General features: G+C 45.3%; 1 protein-coding gene across 3 annotated transcripts in view; it reads right to left on the bottom strand.

Moving 5' to 3' along the window:
- The window catches only part of aars1 (alanyl-tRNA synthetase 1), a 29,716-nt gene that overhangs the window by 3,955 nt on the left and 2,785 nt on the right, over positions 1–22,976 (bottom strand). Inside the window, exons 2-16 of one of the 3 annotated variants that reach the window (XM_029433288.1) lie at positions 22,447–22,517; positions 19,279–19,436; positions 18,840–19,028; positions 17,818–17,963; positions 16,753–16,944; positions 15,656–15,800; positions 15,123–15,268; positions 14,859–14,964; positions 14,052–14,202; positions 13,262–13,386; positions 11,340–11,484; positions 11,062–11,240; positions 4,684–4,797; positions 3,581–3,787; positions 3,135–3,319 (exon numbers count right to left, since the gene is read on the bottom strand). In XM_029433288.1, coding sequence (XP_029289148.1) covers positions 3,135–3,319; positions 3,581–3,787; positions 4,684–4,797; positions 11,062–11,240; positions 11,340–11,484; positions 13,262–13,386; positions 14,052–14,202; positions 14,859–14,964; positions 15,123–15,268; positions 15,656–15,800; positions 16,753–16,944; positions 17,818–17,963; positions 18,840–19,028; positions 19,279–19,422 — 2,174 coding nt within the window. In that variant the 5' untranslated portion in view covers positions 19,423–19,436; positions 22,447–22,517. Of the gene's footprint in view, positions 1–3,134; positions 3,320–3,580; positions 3,788–4,683; positions 4,798–11,061; positions 11,241–11,339; positions 11,485–13,261; positions 13,387–14,051; positions 14,203–14,858; positions 14,965–15,122; positions 15,269–15,655; positions 15,801–16,752; positions 16,945–17,817; positions 17,964–18,839; positions 19,029–19,278; positions 19,437–22,446; positions 22,965–22,976 lie in introns of those variants that run through there. The other 2 variants (XM_029433287.1, XM_029433289.1) reach the window with 2 other exon arrangements.

Genomic DNA, 22,976 nt, shown 5'->3' with positions numbered 1-22,976 from the left:
TGATATCCTATCCATGAAAATCCCGAACAGGATTGGTGATAAAGCGCAGCCCTGTCGGAGGCCAACATTCACGGGAAACGAGTCCGACTTACTGCCGAGTATCCGGACACAACTCTCGCTTTGGGCGTACAGGGATTGGATGGCCCTCAAGTGACCCCCTCACCCCATACTCCAGCAGCACCTCCCACAGTATCACCCGGGGGACCCGGTCATATGCCTTCTCCAGATCCACAAAACACATGTAGACCGGATGGGCGTACTCCCAGGCCCCCTCCAGGATCCTTGCAAGAGTAAAGAGTTGGTCTGTTGTTCCACGACCAGGACGGAATCCGCATTGTTCCTCTTCAATCAGAGGTTTGACTACCGGCCGAACCCTCCTTTCCAGTACCTTGGAGTAGACTTTACCAGGAAGGCTGAGAAGTGTGATACCCCTGTAGTTGGCACACACTCTCTGGTCCCCCTTTTTAAATAGGGGAACCACCACCCCGGTCTGCCAACCCCTAGGCACTGTCCCAGACTTCCACGCAATGTTGACGAGGCGTGTCAACCAAGACAGCCCCTCAACACCCAAAGCCTTCAGCATTTCTGGACGGATCTCATCAACCCCTGCGGCTTTGCCACTGTGGAGTTGTTTGACTACCTCAGTGACTTCCATCAGGGAAATTGACGATGATCCCCCATCAGCTTCCAGCTCTGCCTCAACCATAGAGGGCGTGTTAGTCGGATTCAGGAGTTCCTCAAAGTGCTCCTTCCAGCGGCCGATAACCTTCTCAGTTGAAGTCAGCAGGGTCCCACCCTTGCTGTACACAGCTTGGATGGTTCCTCGCTTCCCCCTCCTGAGGTGCCGGATGGTTTTCCAGAAGCACCTTGGTGCCGACCGAAAGTCCTTCTTCATAGCTTCTCCGAACTTCTCCCACACCCTCTGACACGGCAGAAGCTGCCGCCCTTCTAGTCCTTCGATACCCTGCAACGGTTTCCGGAGTCCTCCCGGATAACATAACCCGGAAGGACTCCTTCAGTCAGACGGCTTCCCTGACCACCGGGGTCCACCACGGTGTTCAAGGGTTACCGCCCCTTGAGGCACCTAAGACCTTGAGACCACAGCTCATCACCGCAGCTTCAGCAATAGAGGTTTTGAACATCGCCCACTCAGGTTCAATGCCCCAACCTCCACAGGGATAGCTGAAAAGCTCCGCCGGAGGTGTGAGTTAAAGATCCCCAGGACAGGGGCTTCCTCCAGATGTTCCCAGTTCACCCGCACTACCCGTTTGGGTTTACCAGGTCTGTCCAGAGTCTTCCCCCACCCCTTGATCCAACTCACCACCAGATGGTGATCAGTCGACAGCTCCGCCCCTCTCTTCACCCGAGTGTCCAAAACATGCGGCCTCAGGTCAGATGATACGATTACGAAATCCATCATTGACCTTTGGCCTAGGGTGCTCTGGTACCACGTGCACTTATGAGCATCCTTATGTTCAAACATGGTGTTTGTTATGGCCATTCCATGACTAGCACAGAAGTCCAACAACAAACGACCGTTCGGGTTTAGATCAGGGAGGCCCTTCCTCCCAATCACGCCTCTCCAGGTGTCTCCATCGTTTCCCACGTGTGCGTTGAAGTCTCCCAGCAAGACTACGGAGTCCCCTACTGGAGCCCCCTGCAGGGCTCCATTCAGGGTCTCCAAGAAGGCCGAATACTCAGAACTGCGGTTTGGGGCATAGGCACAAACAACAGTCAGAGTTTTCCCCCCCATAACCCGAAGGCGTAGGGAGGCGACCCTCTCGTCCACCGGGATAAACTCCAACGTAGCGGCGCTCAGCCAGGGGCTAGTGAGTATCCCCACCCCGGCCCGACGCCTCACACCTCGGACAACTCCGGAGAAGAATAGAGTCCAACCCCTATCCAGGAGTACGGTTCCAGAGCCAAGACTGTGCGTGGAGGTAAGCCCCACCAGATCCAACTGGTAACGATCCACCTCCCGCACTAGTTCCGGCTCCTTCCCCCACAGAGAGGTGACGTTCCACGTCCCCAGAGCCAGCCTCTGCTGCCCGGGTCTGGTCCGTCGAGGTCCCTGACCATCACTGCCACCCGTGTGACAGCGCACCCGACCCCAGCGGTTTTTCCCATGAGTGGTGGGCCCACAGGATGGATGGATGGGAGGCACCACGTAGCTTCTTCGGGCTGTGCCCGACCGGGCTCCGTGGCAAACCCGGCCACCAGGCGCTCGCTGTCGGGCCCTCCCTCTGGGCCTGGCTCCAGACGGGGGCCCCGGGCTTCCTCCGGGCAGGGTCTCTCCTTTCGTTTCCCTTTCTTTCATGAAGTCGTTTTTGAACCATTCTTAGTCTGGCTCCTCACCTGAGACCAATTTGCCTTGGGAGACCCTACCAGGAGCACTAGGCTCCAGACAACACAGCTCTCAGGTTCATAGGGACACACAAACCTCACCACCACGATAAGGTGATGGTTCCCAGAGAGACGGTTGACAGGTAATTAAAAAACAATCTTCCTGCAAATGTCTCTCTTTTCACATGCAGGGTCGTTTAACAAATATGCACATAAAATACCGCTTGAAAATCATTTAGACTCCAACAGTAATAGATCAAAATTAAAGTCTTGCTATTATCTTTACAAGAGCGGGGACGTCTAAGCGTTCAGGCGAATTTTACCGCCAGAGCAGCGGCTGTAACAGTCAGTGCAGCAAGTCTAATGGCTGGATTTAGCTCTCCAAACGGTTCCACACCCTCTCTGCACGATCTAGTTGTTAAAACCCACAAATCCAATAAATGGTTTCCACTTTACACACCGCCGCAGGGTTCCAAGTCTCAAGCACATTTGTGAAACTTTGCAGACACATTGAACCAACAGGATCATGATGACTTCACAGATATGGAGACTGTGAACCTGGCACTTGCTGCTTCTCTGCTGAGCTAGTTACGTTAGCTTGAGCAGGAGTTTTGCTTACATTTTTATTCTCCTGCATAATAGTATAATTTAGCTACTGATAGAATTATCAAAAACATTTTTAATAAGGGAAACATCCTCGTTAGCTTTAGCTTGCTGTTGATAGCTCTCTTGTTTCAGCTGTGTAATAAGTGTTGATGTATGAGAATTAAACCTTAAAGCATCACACTCACGTTCCACCACAAAACTCAATGGAGGTGAGAGAACCGGCGGTACTGTCGGGGTTCTCCAGCAGCTCCTCAACGGGGATGCCAACAGACACGATTCGGACGGGGTCGGGGTAGGTCTCATCGAACACGGCACGCAGGCCCTGAATAGCCTTGGCTTTGGCTAGTGGGGCGTCCATGGCGTACACTTGCTGGAGAGAGCAAAGTGTGGGAGAGAACTGTCAACTGATGGTTTAGATGGAGTTAATATTCAGAATTATTGTTATTATAATCAGGATCAAAGGTTGCTTCAAACCCTCTTAAGCACGTTTTCACACTAAACATTCTTACTGTCCAAGTTTCAGCGGAGGATGTTAGCTTAAGGTAAAACAGTTGAGCTCGAGCTTTCACCGCAACATCAGTTACAAAGGCAACATTTCTCTATTCTTAGTTCACGCGTTTCTCCCACTGACCTTCTCTTCCTTTATCATCGCACAAGCGATCTCCTCAGTCCGGCGGACCTCCCCCGTGCTCAGGGCACCTTTAGCAGTGAAGTCAAAGCGCAGGCGGTCGGGGGCGACCAGGGAGCCCCTCTGGTCTGCCTCTCCCAGAACCCCCCGCAGGGCGAAGTTCAGGATGTGTGTGGCGGTGTGGTTGCACATGATGGGCCTACGACGAGCCTGGAAAGAGAATATGTGTCAGATAAACAGATCAGATTCAGAAAACTCATAACTAACTATGGTTTATAATAACATCAATAACAAATGGTAGCTTGAGTCCATTAATATTTAGTGAATAGTTATTATACTGTTAACAAACGATGACATAATTAACAATGTTTACTGATTATTAGTGATGCTATAATGTCAATGTATCATAAGTTTGTGTAATATATAATTATAATTATATATTGTATTATAGTTGATAAGACACTAATTACATTCTGATTGTATTATTAAACTATTAACAGTTTATTGTCACACACACACAACATTTTATAAACTATAATAAGTCATTGTTAATGATTACCAAATGTGTAAACCCTTAAGAAATCTATAAACATTACAGACGGATCTGAAACCAATTATTAACAAAGTATTAACTATCTAAATAATGTTTACAGATGCTTTAAGTATTTACTCTGTTAAGAGTCTGAGTTATTAGAAAAGCGCTATACAAGTATAATGTATTATTATTATCATTTATTAACCATTCAACAAGGTATAATAATAATCAATTGAAACTGTATATCCTCCAAATAATGTTTATAGACTGTTTACAAATCAATTATTAAACATTACCATAGTTAGATATCTGCTCCATCTGCGTAATGTTTAGATGGTTTAAAAACATTAACAAATACTTAATATAGTAGATAAAGTGTGTAACAATAAGCTGTTAGAATAACATCAATTATAGCATTACTAATGATAAGTAAACATTATTAATTATCCTTTAATTGTTAACAGTAAAATAACTTTAATAAACGTTCAGTTTACCACTTGTTCATGAGTTGGTATGAAGTGTTCCCTACTTCATGGTAAGATCAGAATTTAAGTCCTGCTCATGTTCTCACCTCATCCACACGTAAGGTAACGCGGTCTCCGACCTTCAGAGTGCCGTACACCGTCCCCAGGTGGAGGACGTAACCTCCTCGAACCTGCGTATTCTTCACTGTGAACTCCATCCGCTGCAGAGACAGGAAGACAGAGACAGGAAGACAGAGACAGACAGGAAGACAGAGACAGGAAGACAGACAGAGACAGGAAGACAGAGACAGGAAGACAGACACAGCGACAGGAGGACAGACACAGAGACAGGAGGACAGACACAGAGACAGGAGGACAGACAGGAAGACAGAGACAGGAAGACAGAGACAGGAAGACAGAGACAGGAAGACAGAGACAGGAAGACAGACAGGAAGACAGACACAGGAAGACAGAGACAGGAAGACAGACACAGGAAGACAGACACAGAGACAGGAGGACAGAGACAGGAGGACAGACACAGAGACAGGAAGACAGAGACAGGAAGACAGACACAGAGACAGGAGGACAGACACAGAGACAGACACAGGAAGACAGACACAGAGACAGGAAGACAGAGACCGGAAGACAGAGACCGGAAGACAGAGACAGGAAGACAGAGACAGACACAGAGACAGGAGGACAGAGACAGGAAGACAGACACAGAGACAGGAGGACAGACACAGAGACAGGAGGACAGACGCAGAGACAGGAGGACAGACGCAGAGACAGGAAGACAGACAGGAAGACAGAGACAGGAAGACAGACAGGAAGACAGAGACAGGAAGACAGACACAGAGACAGGAGGACAGACACAGGAAGACAGACACAGAGACAGGAAGACAGAGACAGGAGGACAGACACAGGAAGACAGACACAGAGACAGGAAGACAGAGACAGGAAGACAGAGACAGGAAGACAGAGACAGGAAGACAGAGACAGGAAGACAGAGACAGGAAGACAGAGACAGGAAGACAGACACAGAGACAGGAAGACAGACACAGAGACAGGAAGACAGACACAGAGACAGGAAGACAGACACAGGAGGACAGACACAGAGACAGGAAGACAGAGACAGGAGGACAGACACAGAGACAGGAGGACAGACACAGGAAGACAGACACAGAGACAGGAAGACAGAGACAGGAGGACAGACACAGAGACAGGAAGACAGAGACAGGAAGACAGAGACAGGAGGACAGACACAGAGACAGGAGGACAGACACAGGAAGACAGACACAGAGACAGGAAGACAGAGACAGGAGGACAGACACAGAGACAGGAAGACAGACACAGAGACAGGAAGACAGACACAGAGACAGGAGGACAGAGACAGGACAGACACAGAGACAGGACAGACAGAGAGACAGGACAGACACAGGACAGACAGAGAGACAGGACAGACAGAGACAGGAGGACAGACACAGACACAGGAGGACAGACAGAGACAGGAGGACAGACAGAGACAGGAGGACAGACACAGAGACAGGAGGACAGACACAGAGACAGGAGGACAGACACAGAGACAGGAGGACAGACACAGAGACAGGAAGACAGAGACAGGAGGACAGACACAGAGACAGGAGGACAGACACAGAGACAGGAGGACAGACAGAGACAGGAGGACAGACACAGAGACAGGAGGACAGACACAGAGACAGGAAGACAGAGACAGGAGGACAGACACAGAGACAGGAGGACAGACACAGGAAGACAGACACAGAGACAGGAAGACAGAGACAGAGACAGGAGGACAGACACAGAGACAGGAAGACAGACACAGAGACAGGAAGACAGACACAGAGACAGGAGGACAGAGACAGGACAGACCAGAGACAGGACAGACAGAGAGACAGGAGGACAGACACAGAGACAGGAGGACAGACACAGGAGGACAGAGACAGGAAGACAGACAGGAAGACAGACACAGGAAGAGAGACAGGAAGACAGACAGGAAGACAGACACAGAGACAGGAGGACAGAGACAGGAAGACAGACACAGAGACAGGAGGACAGACACAGAGACAGACACAGGAAGACAGACACAGAGACAGGAAGACAGAGACCGGAAGACAGAGACCGGAAGACAGAGACCGGAAGACAGAGACAGGAAGACAGAGACAGACACAGAGACAGGAGGACAGAGACAGGAAGACAGACACAGAGACAGGAGGACAGACACAGAGACAGGAGGACAGACGCAGAGACAGGAGGACAGACGCAGAGACAGGAAGACAGACAGGAAGACAGAGACAGGAAGACAGACAGGAAGACAGAGACAGGAAGACAGACAGGAAGACAGAGACAGGAAGACAGAGACAGGAAGACAGAGACAGGAAGACAGAGACAGGAAGACAGACACAGAGACAGGAGGACAGACAGAGACAGGAGGACAGACACAGAGACAGGAGGACAGACACAGAGACAGGAGGACAGACAGAGACAGGAGGACAGACACAGAGACAGGAGGACAGACACAGAGACAGGAAGACAGAGACAGGAGGACAGACACAGAGACAGGAGGACAGACACAGGAAGACAGACACAGAGACAGGAAGACAGACACAGAGACAGGAGGACAGAGACAGGAAGACAGAGACAGGAAGACAGAGACAGGAAGACAGACACAGAGACAGGAGGACAGACACAGGAAGACAGACACAGAGACAGGAAGACAGAGACAGGAGGACAGACACAGAGACAGGAAGACAGACAGGAAGACAGAAGGACAGACACAGGAAGACAGACACAGAGACAGGAAGACAGAGACAGGAAGACAGAGACAGGAAGACAGAGACAGGAAGACAGACACAGAGACAGGAGGACAGACACAGGAAGACAGACACAGAGACAGGAAGACAGACACAGAGACAGGAAGACAGACACAGAGACAGGAAGACAGAGACAGGAGGACAGACACAGAGACAGGAAGACAGAGACAGGAAGACAGAGACAGGAGGACAGACACAGAGACAGGAGGACAGACACAGGAAGACAGACACAGAGACAGGAAGACAGAGACAGGAGGACAGACACAGAGACAGGAAGACAGACACAGAGACAGGAAGACAGACACAGAGACAGGAGGACAGAGACAGGACAGACACAGAGACAGGACAGACAGAGAGACAGGACAGACAGAGACAGGAGGACAGACACAGAGACAGGAGGACAGACACAGGAGGACAGACAGAGACAGGAGGACAGACACAGAGACAGGAGGACAGACAGACACAGAGACAGGAGGACAGACACAGAGACAGGAGGACAGACACAGAGACAGGAAGACAGAGACAGGAAGACAGAGACAGGAGGACAGACACAGAGACAGGAGGACAGACAGAGACAGGAGGACAGACACAGAGACAGGAGGACAGACACAGAGACAGGAAGACAGAGACAGGAGGACAGACACAGAGACAGGAGGACAGACACAGGAAGACAGACACAGAGACAGGAAGACAGAGACAGGAGGACAGACACAGAGACAGGAAGACAGACACAGAGACAGGAGGACAGAGACAGGACAGACACAGAGACAGGACAGACAGAGAGACAGGACAGACAGAGACAGGAGGACAGACAGAGACAGGAGGACAGACAGAGACAGGAGGACAGACACAGAGACAGGAGGACAGACACAGAGACAGGAGGACAGACACAGAGACAGGAAGACAGAGACAGGAAGACAGAGACAGGAAGACAGACACAGAGACAGGAGGACAGACACAGAGACAGACAGAGACAGGAGGACAGACACAGAGACAGGAGGACAGACACAGGAAGACAGAGACAGGAGGACAGACACAGGAAGACAGACACAGAGACAGGAAGACAGACACAGAGACAGGAGGACAGACACAGAGACAGGAAGACAGACACAGAGACAGGAAGACAGACACAGACAGGAGGACAGAGACAGGACAGACACAGAGACAGGACAGACAGAGACAGGAGGACAGACACAGACAGAGGACAGACACAGGAGGACAGACAGACAGGAGGACAGACAGAGACAGGAGGACAGACACAGAGACAGGAGGACAGACACAGAGACAGGAGGACAGACAGAGACAGGAGGACAGACACAGAGACAGGAGGACAGACACAGAGACAGGAGGACAGACACAGAGACAGGAGGACAGACACAGAGACAGAATGGTTGGATGATTTAGTTCAGCAGAAAACGCTGGAAAACGGATGAAAATGTTCCACGTCCTGTTGGTTTAGTTAGAAACCGGGCTGATGGATTGTGTTGGTGCACTTCGTTGATATTTTTGGAAAACCCATTCTTCAATTTTTTGGAAGTTTTAGGAAATGGAGTCAGATTCATTAGAGAACGTAACACTTCATCACATCAAGGAAAGTCTTCAGCAAAAACGACTATAACTAAAAACATCAGGCCGTACAAAAGAAACAAAGCACTGACATTTGAATGGATTTCTTTGACAAATGCTCTTCTGCACACTGTGAAAAACAAACTGTGTTCTTGCCATTCAGGTTCTTACTCATGAGACAGACGGGATCACTTTATCATCTCTCATCTGTATGCCTGCAGCTCCCATTTCAACAAACACAAACTAAGTGATTGTGTCATTTCTTATAAATTAAAAGCAAACAAAAAGTAAATTAATTTTAACTTTGGCAAAAACCGGATATTTTTTTTAACCTGTAACGTGGCAACTACAGGACTGTCTCAGAAAATTAGAATATTGTGATAAAGTTCTTTATTTTCTGTAATGCAATTAAAAAAACAAAAATGTCATACATTCTGGATTCATTACAAATCAACTGAAATATTGCAAGCCTTTTATTATTTTAATATTGCCTGATTATGGCATACAGCTTAAGAAAACTCAAATATCCTATCTCTAAATATTAGAATATCATGAAAAAGTATACTAGTAGGGTGTTCAACGAATCACTTGAATCGTCTAATTAACTCGAAACACCTGCAAGGGTTTCCTGAGCCTTGAAAAACACTCAGCTTGGTTCAGTAAACTAAATCACAAGTATGGGGAAGACTGCTGATCTGACTGCTGTCCAGAGGACCATCATCGACACCCTCCATCAGGAGGGTAAGACACAAAAAGAAATGTCTCAAAGAGCAAGCTGTTCACAGAGTGCAGTTTCAAAGCACATCCACAAAAAGTCTGTTGGAAGGGGGAAATGTGGCAGGAAACGCTGCACAACCAAGAGAGATGACCGCAGCCTTAACAGCATTGTGAAGAAGAGTCGCTTCCAGAATTTGGGGGAGCTTCAAAGACAGTGGACTGAAGCTGGAGTCCAGGTATCAAAAGCCACTGTTCACAGACGTGTCCGGGAAATGGGCTACAATAGCCGTATTCCCATGGTCAAGCCACTTCTGAACTCAAGACAACGGAAGAAGCGTCTGACTTGGGCTATGGAAAAGAAGCACTGGACAGTTGCAGAGTGGTCCAAAGTCCTCTTTTCAGACGAAAGCAAGTTTTGTATTTCATTTGGAAGTCAAGGCGCCAGAGTCTGGAGAAAGGCTGGAGAGGAGCAAAATCCAAGTTGCTTGAAATCCAGTGTGAAGTTCCCACAGTCAGCGATGGTTTGGGGAGCCATGTCAGCTGCTGGTGTTGGTCCACTGTGTTTCATCAAGCCCAGAGTAAATGCAGCTGTGTACCAAGAGATTTTAGAGCACTACATGCTTCCGTCTGCTGAAAAGCTCTATGGAGATGAGGAATTCATTTTCCAGCATGATCTGGCACCTGCCCACAGTGCCAAAACCACCAGTAACTGGTGTACTGACCATGGCATTACTGTCCTCGATTGGCCTGCCAATTCCCCTGACCTGAACCCCATAGAGAATATGTGGGGTATTGTGAAGAAGAAGCTGAAAGACACCAGACCCAACAATGCTAATGAGCTAAAGGCCGCTATTGAAGCATCCTGGGCATCCATAACACCTCAGCAATGCCACAGGCTGATTGCCTCCATGCCACGCCGCATTGATGCAGTAATCCGTGCAAAAGGATTCCCAACCAAGTACTGAGTGCATTAATGGACATTTTCAAATGTTTGATTTTGTTTTGCTGTTATAAATCTTTTTTTTTTACTTGGTCTGAGGAACTATTCAAATTTTTTGAGATAGGATTTTTGAGTTTTCTTAAGCTGTAAGCCATAATCAGCAATATTAAAATAAAAGGCTTGCAATATTTCAGTTGATTTGTAATGAATCCAGAATGCATGACATTTGTTTTTTTAATTGCATTACAGAAAATAAAGAACTTTATCATAATATTCTAATTTTCTGAGACAGTCCTGTATGTAGCACACAGACTCTGAAATGAGTTATTTGTAATTACCTCCGACCTCATGATGTTTTTACAAAACCCTCTCACAGCATCAGTGGAGCTCATTACAAACCACACGCAGACACTTTTTATTGTTGTTGCACTTACATCCTCTGTGCTGTCGTCCTCTCGAACCATGTAGCCCTCGTCAAATGTCTGCCCGCCCTGCTCGGCGTAGAAGGACGTCGTGTCCAGCAGCACCCCGCACTCCTGACCCGTGGTCACTTCATCGCAGAAGGCGCGGTCGCAGCGCAGAGCCTGCACTGAGGCTGAGACCTGCTCAAAATCTAGACACGGAAACGGGTTGAGAGTTAGCGAGTGAATGTTCTGAGAAACAGCCGTCCGACTGACTTTCGGGTGTGTTTGTGAGAATGCAAATCACTAACTGTAGTTGCCGTTTTCCTCTGAGGTGTATTTATATTTGGGAGAGTCATCTGTGGCGGGGATCTTCTTGTTTCTCAGCTCTTCAATGGCGTAGATGTCCAACATGATGTGGTCCACGTCTCCTGCGCCCTTACCATGGGACTTTAACTACACACACACACACACACACACACACACACACACACACACACACACACACACACACACACACACACACACACACTTCAGTTAGAAGCACAAAATCTGCAACACTTGGACACGCAACTGAATTTATTTCCATTAATTTGCTGTTTCATAAAATGTGTACGAGGCAACAATACTCCAGGCCACACGCATTATAAATTTAAGTGCGTGTAGTTTCACAATCACTGAGTCTCACTTGTGTAATGATTCTTGTGAGAACATTTGCTCTGTGGAGGTTATTTGTATTTAGGTGCACGGGTACAACCTAAACAAAAGCTCTGCAGGAATGCATCCCATCTTTATAACGCTTACAATGTTCAGTTTGTGTTGATATTCTCTCCCCATCATGTCCATACTCAAAACTGACCTCAGAGTTGACTCCATGTCTCTCTGACAGTGTCGACAAAAATCTAACTTTACAAGCTTCACAAAGTTTGGCCTTACTGTTGTATTGTATTGGGAGCACCTAATGGCTGGGGTGTTGCAAGGGGACACCCTTGCCCCCTTCCTCTTCATCATAGTCCTAGACTATGCGCTCAGGAAGGCCATCAGTGGACGGGAGCTAGAACTTGGCCTCACAATAACACCTAGGAGGTCGAGACGACACCCTGCTCTAGTCCTAACGGACCTGGACTATGCGGATGACATCAGTCTGCTCTCTGACCGTGTAGAGCAAGCACAGGAACTCCTGGGCAGAGTGGAGACAGAGTGCGCCAAGGTTGGCCTTCAGCTAAATGCCAAGAAAACTGAGTTCATAACATAACATCCCCCGGACCATCCACCTCTAAAAACAACAGGAGGCACTGCTCTAAAGGAAGTCAATGATTTCAAATACCTGGGCTCGTGGGTCAACTCGTCCAAGCAAGACCTTAAAGTGAAGGAAGGCGCTTGCATGGAGGGCTCTGAACGGCATGACCTGTGTGTGGAACTCCAACCTCCCCCGACAAATGAAACTCAGCTTCTTCCATACAACAGTGGAGTCTGTTCTCCTGTATGCCAGTGAATGCTGGACCCTGAAGCCCACCCTGCAGAAATCCCTAGATGGGTGCTGCACGAGAATGCTGTGTGTGGTACTTGGCATCAACAAGGATGAGCATGTCACCAGCACGCACTTGTATGGGGGGGCGCTAAGGGTGGGCGAGAAAACAGCGGTCAGGAGAATGAGGCTGGCAGGTCACTGCCAGAGACACCAAGAGTTGCCAGCCAGCACACTTGTGCTGTGGGAGCCAACACACAGGCACGAGGGTGTCCCGCAATAACACACGTGGATGTACTCAGGAAAGATGCGGGAGCAGAAAATACTGGCGAGCTAGCCAGATGCATGGAGGATCGGGATGACTGAGGACGACCTAGTATTAGTAATAAACTCGGTGGCAGGATAAGGAGGAAATATACAAAGGCATACTACTATAGCTGCAGTGCCTGCATGTATACAGACATTATTCACTGATGTGTTGGACAGCAGTCTGAGGCTGCAGTAAACTAGAAAACAGATCAATTATTTTGCAAAATCAAACAGCGGAGGATTAGCACCGAGCTGTAAAGTGAGGGTTTATTTAAACAGCAGGTGCACAGCTCTTGATTCTGACTTACAGTGCAATGCTGGAGAACGCTGACACAAGGAAGCAGCGTACCCACGGGAGTAAACACAAAACCCTGTTCAGTGGAGTTTCTCCCCTCACAGAAAAGTCAAGGCCAAATCCAAACAAACAATCAGTAAACAGGTGGTTTCTTTCCTCACCTGTGCTGCTGCCTTCTCCTCCTCGAAGGCGGCGACGTCCACCACCATGTCCTTCTCCTCTGCGATGAGGGAGGTCAGGTCCAGAGGGAAGCCGTACGTGTCGTACAACAGCCACGCAGTGTCACCTAGACGCAGACGGAGAGGGGGAAAAGCTGCTTGATATGTGGGAGACTCTGAAGCAACAATCCCCAAAGACTCCTCGGGTCAAACATGTTGCAGTCAGCATTTTGACCAATCAGCGAGAAATTGGATGTGAAGAACTATCAAGTGCCGTTAGTGTGTTTCCAACCAAGCTAATGCGACAACACTGTCTGTTGCACTTTGACATTAGAGTCAGTAACGTCTCACTTTGCACGTATTATGCTGACCCTTTGGGACAAAGAAGAAATGCATTTAAAGATCCCGAGGCAGACAACAATCTGTTTGCATTCACGGTGTGAAAGTAGGATTTTAGCTTTTCTAATTGTTGCCAATTTCCTTTAGAGTATTTCTACATATTAAATAAGGAAGAATTGACACATCATGCATAGTGAGACAGAAGGAAGATCATTATATCAGTCATCTATAATGCCAACAAACACATTCTGATTGGATTGAAAGAAAAGAAAGAACCAGAGCTATGGGAGGGAGGGACGCAGAGATGGAGGAAAGAGCAAAGAGAGAAAGTGACGTTGGTGGTGAGCGATATATGAACCTCTTGAAATGATACGTTACAACAGATTATTTAAAGCGGGTACAATACGACATAACGTGAGCACATGGAAGTGGTAGTGCTTTCACTGTGCCTCACCTGGGATGGTCTTGCTCTCTCCCAGACTCATGATCTTTCTATCAAGGATACGGCGACCCCTGTTGAGGGTTTTGAGGAACTGCACCTCCTCCTCATTAATAATGTCCTTCATCATTTCTGGGTCTTTCTTCAACTCGGGGAAGGCGTTGCCCTGGAGAATGAGAGTGAACGAAGAACGGGATGGAAGACGGGAGAAGAGATGAAAGGAGGAGGTCACCATTTATAGCCTCTTGTAAGTAAATAAAAAACAGAATATGTGCACACTTTTTAAATGTAATGATTTAAAAAGTGTTTTTAAGATTTCACCAAATAAAATGTAATACTCTCAATCACAATATGAATATTCTTTCCAATATTGATATACAGTATGTCTCCATATGACAAAATTATATTTAAAGAGATCAAATTATAGTAAGAAAACCTTTCATGCAATGAAGGGTGTTCTACTGAAACTAAACCTCACGTAATTCATGGCGGCTTTTAGTTACATTTGGCTTTAAATCCTTAATTTGGACGACAGATGTTTGTAAAACAATATGCAGCACATTATCAGGGTACTGCAAATCCTTTTAAGTATACATTGAACAACTTTTAAGACCTTTTTAAAAACGCTTAAAAAAGGAAGAATATTAACATTACTGTGGAAAAAGAAAATCAACAAACTACACCATACACCGTTTTATTGAATTTGAATATGTGAAATATTCTAAATATATAGTTTTGCTTGTTAATCACGTTTTCTTCCAGGTAACATGTGGATCACAGCCAAACAAGGCTCACTATCGCCACCTACAGAGAAAACCTCACCAGGGTCTCAACCACCACATCCACCAGAGAAGCAAAGAAGCCTCTCTGAGCTCCCAGCTCATGGGAATAACGGACGGCGCGACGCAGGATCCTCCTCAACACGTAGCTAAACGATATGGGAACAGTAAAACATTACAATGAAGTATTAAAGATTAAATGAGTAATAGCTAACACACAATCTATGGTGTGTGTGTGTGAGTGACGTAGCACACTAGGTTTTCAAGCATGCGTGGATTCTTTTGCTCTGCGATGTTCAAATCTTACCCTCTTCCTGCGTTGTCGGGCCGGCCGCCATCTGACAGGGCGATGGTGATGGTGCGGGCGTGGTCAGCCAGCACACGGTAGGCCATGTCAATACCGTCAGTATCCTCGGCACCTACTTTACCGGTGTAATGTCGAGCACCTGTAGCCTGAAACAGACACAAGTGATGGTTAAACCGTGTATTAGATCTGTGGTTCAGTTTAATCTGAATTAATCCATTAGTTAAATTGAATGAAGAATAATCTGCAACTATTTTGATAATTAATTCATCGTTTCATTTTTCAAGCAAAAAGTGATGTAAAAAAGCCTTCAGTATATTCTCATTCCAGCCTCTCAAATGAGGATTTGCTGCTTTTCTTTGTCATTTATTTATTCATGTGTCATTTAGAAACTAGACTCTTAAACCGTGTGTCCATTATTTATTACCATCTGCTGTGTGTTGACATCTCTGCTCACTTGACAACTAGCACATTAAAAGTGTACCAGTTTAAATTAGCATTAACTTTATACTCTTACATTCAGTTACTTTCAGTACCTTCTGAATGGCTTCAAAGTACGGGACGAAGAGGTCAGTGTCGTAGTTGGACATCTTGTTCTGCAGTATGGACACCAGGCGCTCCAGGCCCAGCCCTGTGTCAATGCTCTTCTGTGGCAGTGGCTTCAGCTCAGTCTCTGACTCTCTAAGCAAGGGGGGGGGGGGGGGGGGGAGACACAATAGTTACAATCACAGATTCACTGATCAGAAACACAAGGCAGCCTTATGGCGCGCTCACACCGGCCGGGAAGCAACTCCTTTTTGCCTCGAGTTTAACCGCAGCATCATTTGTGTTTACTCGCGTCACTTGGTTAGCCACGGCGGTGCTTATCTCCACGTAGATACCAACAACGTTTCATCAAACACAGTCCCGGATACTTCGGCAAACCAAACGCCGTCGTGTCTGGGTTCATAACATCATCCGGAGACACACACAGCTCAGTGCGTTTCTCCGAGCCATTTTCACCGTCTCTAGGAAGTCACACATCGGCTGAATTACCGGTAATCTCGTTTACTACAGTGGTACAGATTTTGACGTGATTTAATTGCAATATTTTGCGTCAACTGCGCAAAAGTTGGCTTCGCATCCGATGTGAACGCACTATTATACTGTAGTGGGAGGGCATACTGGGTTTTCTTACAGTGTACATTTGTTAAAAAGGTGGATCAGTCTTTGTTTTGTTCACAGATATTTTGGATGCAAGAAATTATTCTGATATAATTTCTGTCCTGGGTCTTCAGTCACGCAAGCACACACGCATTTAAAAACCCTTTCAGATTATGGCTTTAAACGGCCAAGTGATCAGATTTCTTCAGCAGAAACCTTCTTGTATTTACTATGTACTTTTATTGGACTGCATAACAAAGTGTGGAGAGGGTGTGTACATTTTATTCAGTAGCTGCACTTCATATAAAACAGATGACAATAAAAGGTGTGTCCAAATTCCAACGACACCTGAGCTTAATTTATGGTTAGGTTCATATTTAGGCGTGATGCTGTCATAAAGCATGTGATCAGACCGTCGTTAACCCACTGAACTGGTTACAAGTTCCATTCAGCCATGACAAAGATCTGCACGCCTGCGTGAGTCTGTCACCTGTTGAACTGGATGAACACCAGGTTCCAGATCTCCAGGACGTTGGGGTCGTCCATGTTCACCAGGTGAGAGGCGTCCCTCCCTCCGATGCGGTCGAAGTGGATCTCACTGCAGGGACCGCAGGGGCCGGTGTCTCCCATCTCCCAGAAGTTGTCCTTCATGCTGCCTGGCAGGATACGAGCCTCCTCCATCCTGAGAGAAACACAGCGAGCAGAGAGGGAGGATTTAATAAATCAATCCTGTTTAGAGTAAAAACATTTAAGTTGTGTGACAATAAGGACTTAGTGCAAAGTGTAAAAGCCTCTACGGGCAAAACAAGTGCTTCGTTTCCTCTTTTGATCAGCCTTCATAGACACCACCAATCAAACTATTTAGAACGAAAATCAGACGATAATGATCGATCGCTGCCTTAGACAATATTCACATTGTGTCTTTACAAAAACAGAAATAAATCAAAAGCAAAGCAACCAGGTGAAAACAACTTTGCATGTTTATATTTTATAGAGTTTTTCGGCACTTTTGGAGCTGCTTTGTGCTTTTCTGTGAGCAGAGACGTTGAAGGGTGAAACAAGCATACCAAAGAAAAGCCAACAGAAAAAAAGAGTGAGGGAAGGATCATGGAAAGTCTGATGTTCGGTGAGTGAAATGCTAAAGCTTTCAATAAATAAATGGTAGTTAACTGCAATATTGAAACACCAAGGGTGAAAATGTTTCATGTAGTGTGACATGAAAAGATACAATAATGAGTCATGATGTGAGGTGGAGAAATATCTTTTAGACTGTTGTTGTTGGCAGGGTGGAGGCTCAGTGGGACTGGGGGAAGAGGAGAAACACGGTTCCCCAGGGGTCACACAACATTACGCAATTACAGATAGACAGTGACGCTACATTCAGCAGAGATATAATGCAGGATCTGTAAAAAGAGCTGTGAATGATTTGTAGAGGAACCATGAGGAACAGAAAGGAGATCATGCAGAGAATAACGAATGATGTGCAGTGATTATTAAAAGTTTCTCAAAGCTGCTCTAAAGCCAATGCCCAATGTAATTCCCAAGTTGGGCTCACCCGAGGTCGATCCAGATCTGTTTGCACTCCAGGTCGGGCTCCAGGCCGGAGTCAGCGTGACCCCCGAAGTAGGTGACATACAGGCGCTCTATGGAAATACCAAACTCCTGGGTCAGCAGCTCCAAGGCCATCTTACAGGCCAGGTGCTGCAGGGGGAGGTAGGAAGAGACAGAATGAGTTTATTGTAAAGTTATTGTTCATAATTTAACTCCAAAAGTGAATTAATTAACATTAATGAAGCTAATTTCTCAAAGGTTTCTCCTCCAGGGTTGACACACAGATAAAAGACACACACAGCCTTCATGTGGTGTGGCTAACTGTGACGGTATGATGGAGAAGAAATGTATTCAAATCAAGCAGTTCAGCGTCTGAAACATTTCAGATTTAATACTTTGCTGGAAAAAAGGAACTTGACGCAACGTAAAATGTACATTTTTATGGACGTTATTTCCAGGCTAAGACTGCTATTATTGAGTCAAGAACTACTTTTAATGTGATTTGTGATCCTACCCAGAAGTCATATTTTAATTGTAAAATTCCCTAACGCAGGTACACATTCTGCACGGTCAGCGGAAAGAAACTCTTAGCTACACGAGACCTTGTTTCTACTCCTGAAACAAACACACTCAGCCAAAGTAAGGAACTGCATATAGCTTATCATTTTATCTTCATGTCAAAAATAAAGGGCACTGCAGCAGATTAAGTTGTAAGTAGACCAATAAGTGTGTCGGTCAATATTAGCTTATTGCTGATCAGTATACAGAAGGTGTACATGTTGGCAGAAAAGGAGCAAGAAATTGCAGGACAAATGCCAAACTAGGTTTGAGGTCATTTAGAGACAGAGCACTGACGAGAGCAGATTTATAAACTGTAAAATGTCCTGCTTAGTATCTTAGTCACAATTTTTACAAAAAAAACAAAAATAAAACAAGGGATCCATTCAGCCTCATAAGTCCAAAGTCAGTTAGTGTGAGGTGACAAAGAAGTGACAGAAGTCACAAGTATGCAGAACAGCAGAATACCTTGAAGTAGTCCCCAAAGGACCAGGACCCCAGCATCTCGAAGAAGGTGTGGTGGTAGACATCTTTACCCACATCGTCGAGGTCGTTGTGTTTACCTCCTGCACGGATACACTTCTGGGTGTTGGCGGCACGACGCAGCTTGGCCATAGGGTGGGACGGATCGATGGTGTTGAGAAAGATGGGCTTGAACTAAGAGGAAGGGGTACAAAAATAATTTAAGTGTCTTTGAGTTTCTAGAAAAGCGCTATACAAATCTGATGTATTATTATTATTTTATTAAAAATCTCATTTGTGAGTTTTGTTCTTCTGAAGGTTTGCTACAATAATCTTATCATTCCAGAGTCATAAACCTGTAAATCAGTGGGTACGTATAAAAGAGCCACCCTGAAGGAGGGAGGCAGATATTTGGGAATGATGTGGAGATGTATGGATAGTGTACCTGGTTCATGCCAGCATTAGCAAACAGCAGTGTGGGGTCGTCCATTGGGATGGTGGATGACGAGTCGACGTACTTGTGCTCATAGCGGCGGAAGAAGTCAATGAACTTCTCGCGGATTTGAGATGCACTCAAAGAGGAGTCCATTCTGAATCAGCTGCCTGGACAAAATAACAAACACAAAAAACAGAAGAAAATCAACAGTTTCCATCAAGCCTGTTTAAAAAAGGTACTCTCCATTTCTACTTCAGCTCCATGTCCAATTAAATTGTCCTGGCTCCCTGACTGTGTTCCAGTGACAACATGAACATTTATATGTAAATGACTAGTACTGCTAACATGGTAATACAAAAACAGTAACAGCTGAGACCTGCTGCCCGCAGCTGAGCCCAGTTATAGGGCAACATTGGTCTGATCAAATAGAACTTTAACTAATTGATTAAAAAGGTTTAATGGGATTTCCAAAGTACAATATGGCAATTTCTCAATCAAATTTACAGAACAATTACTGTACAGTGGTATATACCCTTACTGTGATCTAAAATTACATATGGCCAAAATCTTCTATCACGTATATCACTCGCCCCTATTTGGGATGATGATACTCTTGTAACTAAAAGCATCAATTGTGCCTTTTTCTGCAATTCAGTTTCTTGTGTGCTTCCGGCTGCACCTCATAGAAGCCAGTTGAAGCAACATCCTTCCCTCTCAATTACGACTTCAGACAACAGGGCAGGTCCTCTCTGCACTTCAGCCCAAGTTAGAGTCTGACTCCAGCATCCAGATTGGACTAAGCCAGTGCCAACTTATCAGTTATACGTTGTCAGCAGAGCAGAGAGGTTAAAGACTTGTCCAACCAGTCATGACCAACAACAGCTGTTATTGTTGTTCTTATCATATTATAACAAATCCAGTTGAAATCTTCCACTGTTATATTTTGGCGACAACTAACTGAAGTGGAGCTGCAGCACCATAAAATAAAAAGTGACTGAGTGAGTCTGTGTTCTTCTGTCACAGCGCTCCATGCCATCTGAACGTCACTTAACCTGACTGCCTCTAAAGCCTCTAAAGCGGAGTATCAGCATTATCTGTCAGCTGGTTGTAAAGTGCTGTTTTGACACTGAAAGCCTGTGTGAGGAAAGAAAATTTCGCAAAATTGAGCGGTAAGGGAATCGATAATGCTGTTGGTATCAATAAAATGTTATAATTTCCTAGCTCTACTCCAAAGTTTGCTTTGCTTCCACACACACTCCATTTATTTTATTTCTATGCATGTCCATTTAGATGAAGGGCACAGCTCAGGAAATGCGGTTGTTTGTTGCATGATCAATGGTCGGCTATATTGCATGTTATCTACAAAAGTTTTGAAGATTTGTCCAGGCCTATAGTAAGGTAGGCGATATGAACATACTTCGTGTGCAATGACATAAATTGTCAACAGTCATAGAGTCTGTTTAAACCATAATAGCTATCCTTTCAATATCTCTAGTTGAATTAGGACAGTGTGGGCAATGTTGCCAATGAATGAGGACTGCTTTATAACAATACTGGATTTGTATATGACTTTTGCATCAATGTGATGAAGAACTTTCATACATCAGGTATTTAATTTTCTGGATAACACAAACAGGCAACTCTAGTTGGTCATTCACATTTCTCAGTTGATTTTTCAGAAGATTTATTATAACTATTATGTAGTTGTGCGCAGAAAGGACATTTTGAAGTCTATTAATGTACAGTATTTTTCAACAATTAAACAGCAGCCTCCCCTTATGTGTGCCCATAGGAGTTATTAGTTATTGACAAATACTCTTTACACTTATTGGCTGCTTACAAGTACATTATAATGTGTTACAAACCAATAATTAAACAGTTCCCATACTTGTTATAAATGCTAAATACACATTATTGATTACATCACAATATATTTAGGGCCGCAACTAACAATTATTTCCATTATCAATTAATCTGTTAATTATTTTTCAGAATCACGTCAACAGACATGACCAAAAGTTTAAAAAATAATCGAGTCAAGCTAAATTAAAGCCTATAATTATTTTAAGGATTTGAATTCAATACAAAATATTGTTGGTCTAATAACCCAGCACCATAACAGGAGTATCACTAGTGTTTATAATTACAAGGGCAGTACAGTAGATTCCCCATCATTGGACTAATTTGTAAATTAAGGAAACCACAGCTGGAGCCAACAGCTCTCTGGGGCAGCAAAAGGACAGTAAACAGCCACCATCCCCATCCTGACTACCAAACCACCCTGTTGGCAACCAGAGAAAGTGGAGACATTGGGGTGATGGGATGGAAAGTTTCGCCTTTGCGAAGAACAGACTGTTAGAAAAACTAGTGCGTTTCAAAAAGGACATGGTGAGACAGAAAACAGGACACAATAACTGACAACAGGAGAACACAGTAACAGGTCAAACTGTGCACTAAAGGATGCATGTAAGGATCAACACAATGTGTGTGTTCATATTTGTAATCACTATATTAATAAATAGCTCCAACACTTAGTTTATCTAATAGTTGCGATGTCTACTATTAGGGAGGCCTACAAATACAGACACAAGTTAGTTATATCTGCAAGTCTAACATGACGTCTCAGGGGGTTAAGCCCTTTTCTCCAGCTGACTAAAATCAGTCCTCCCCTGTCACTTGTACACCTCCGCTGTAACGTCACAAGCGCACAGAAAGTGGTGCCAAAAAATAGTGCCAGTCATGTCAAGACACCATTCCTCTGAAAATGCCTCTAAAACCGGAGTCAAATCAAATCAAATGTATTTGTATAGCCCAATATCACAAAGTATACATTTGTCTCAGTGTGCTTTACAGACTGTACAGGTTACGACACCCTCTGTCCTTAGACTCTCGCATCGCACACGGAAAAACGTCCTAAAAGAAACCAGGTCAGCAGGCGCTGTCACGATTCATGATGTATGACGTAAAGTATCAGCATTCTCTGTCAGCTGATGTAAAGAGGCACAACTAGCTTGACAAGCTGACGTTAGCAATCAAAATGTTAGCCAGACAGGCTACCTCTATTATCCAGCCTGAGAGAGATTTCCGCACAAAACTCTAACAGAAAACCGACTTTACTGAATGGTACGGTAAACTGTTTTTTATTACAACAGCACCTGAGTAAAATATAATACTCACAGAAGTCGCTATTCCCGCAGAATGAAAGTGTCACTGCTCCCAGACACACCGCTTTAGCCCACGCTGCTCGACTAAAAGGAAAGCACAGAGACAGTGAACACGCCCACGGCATCCGTCCATTGGTCTAAGCACCGGTACATCCGCAAATGTCAATTTCTATTGGAGAAACCAACTGTCAATCTTAGCCGGGCCCGCCACATCTATGGTACGAACTACCCTGGCTTGGCTGATGCAATGGAAAAGACACCGGTGTCAATAGATACGTTTGTTCTGTTTATTATAGAAAGGTGGTAGTGCACATATTTGTAAATAAAAAAGCTCACTTAAAATGGTGTGTCAATAATATTTTCTAGGCGTGATAGTTATTATTTTAGGTTTTTAGGTTCTGGCCGAGTCACCATATCTCCATATAAATGTGGTAGTAATTTGTGAATTTGTGACATATGGATCAAATATGATTGTTTATATTTTGCAACCGTGCATGAGATTTTTCTGTCACTGATGTAGTTTCCTCAGAGTTTCCTTCAGTC

This window comes from Cottoperca gobio, chromosome 6 (genome assembly GCF_900634415.1).
Source record: "Cottoperca gobio chromosome 6, fCotGob3.1, whole genome shotgun sequence".
Taxonomy (NCBI): domain Eukaryota; kingdom Metazoa; phylum Chordata; class Actinopteri; order Perciformes; family Bovichtidae; genus Cottoperca; species Cottoperca gobio.
Note: the sequence above shows the minus strand (reverse complement) of the source record. Positions and strands in the feature narration are given on the sequence as shown.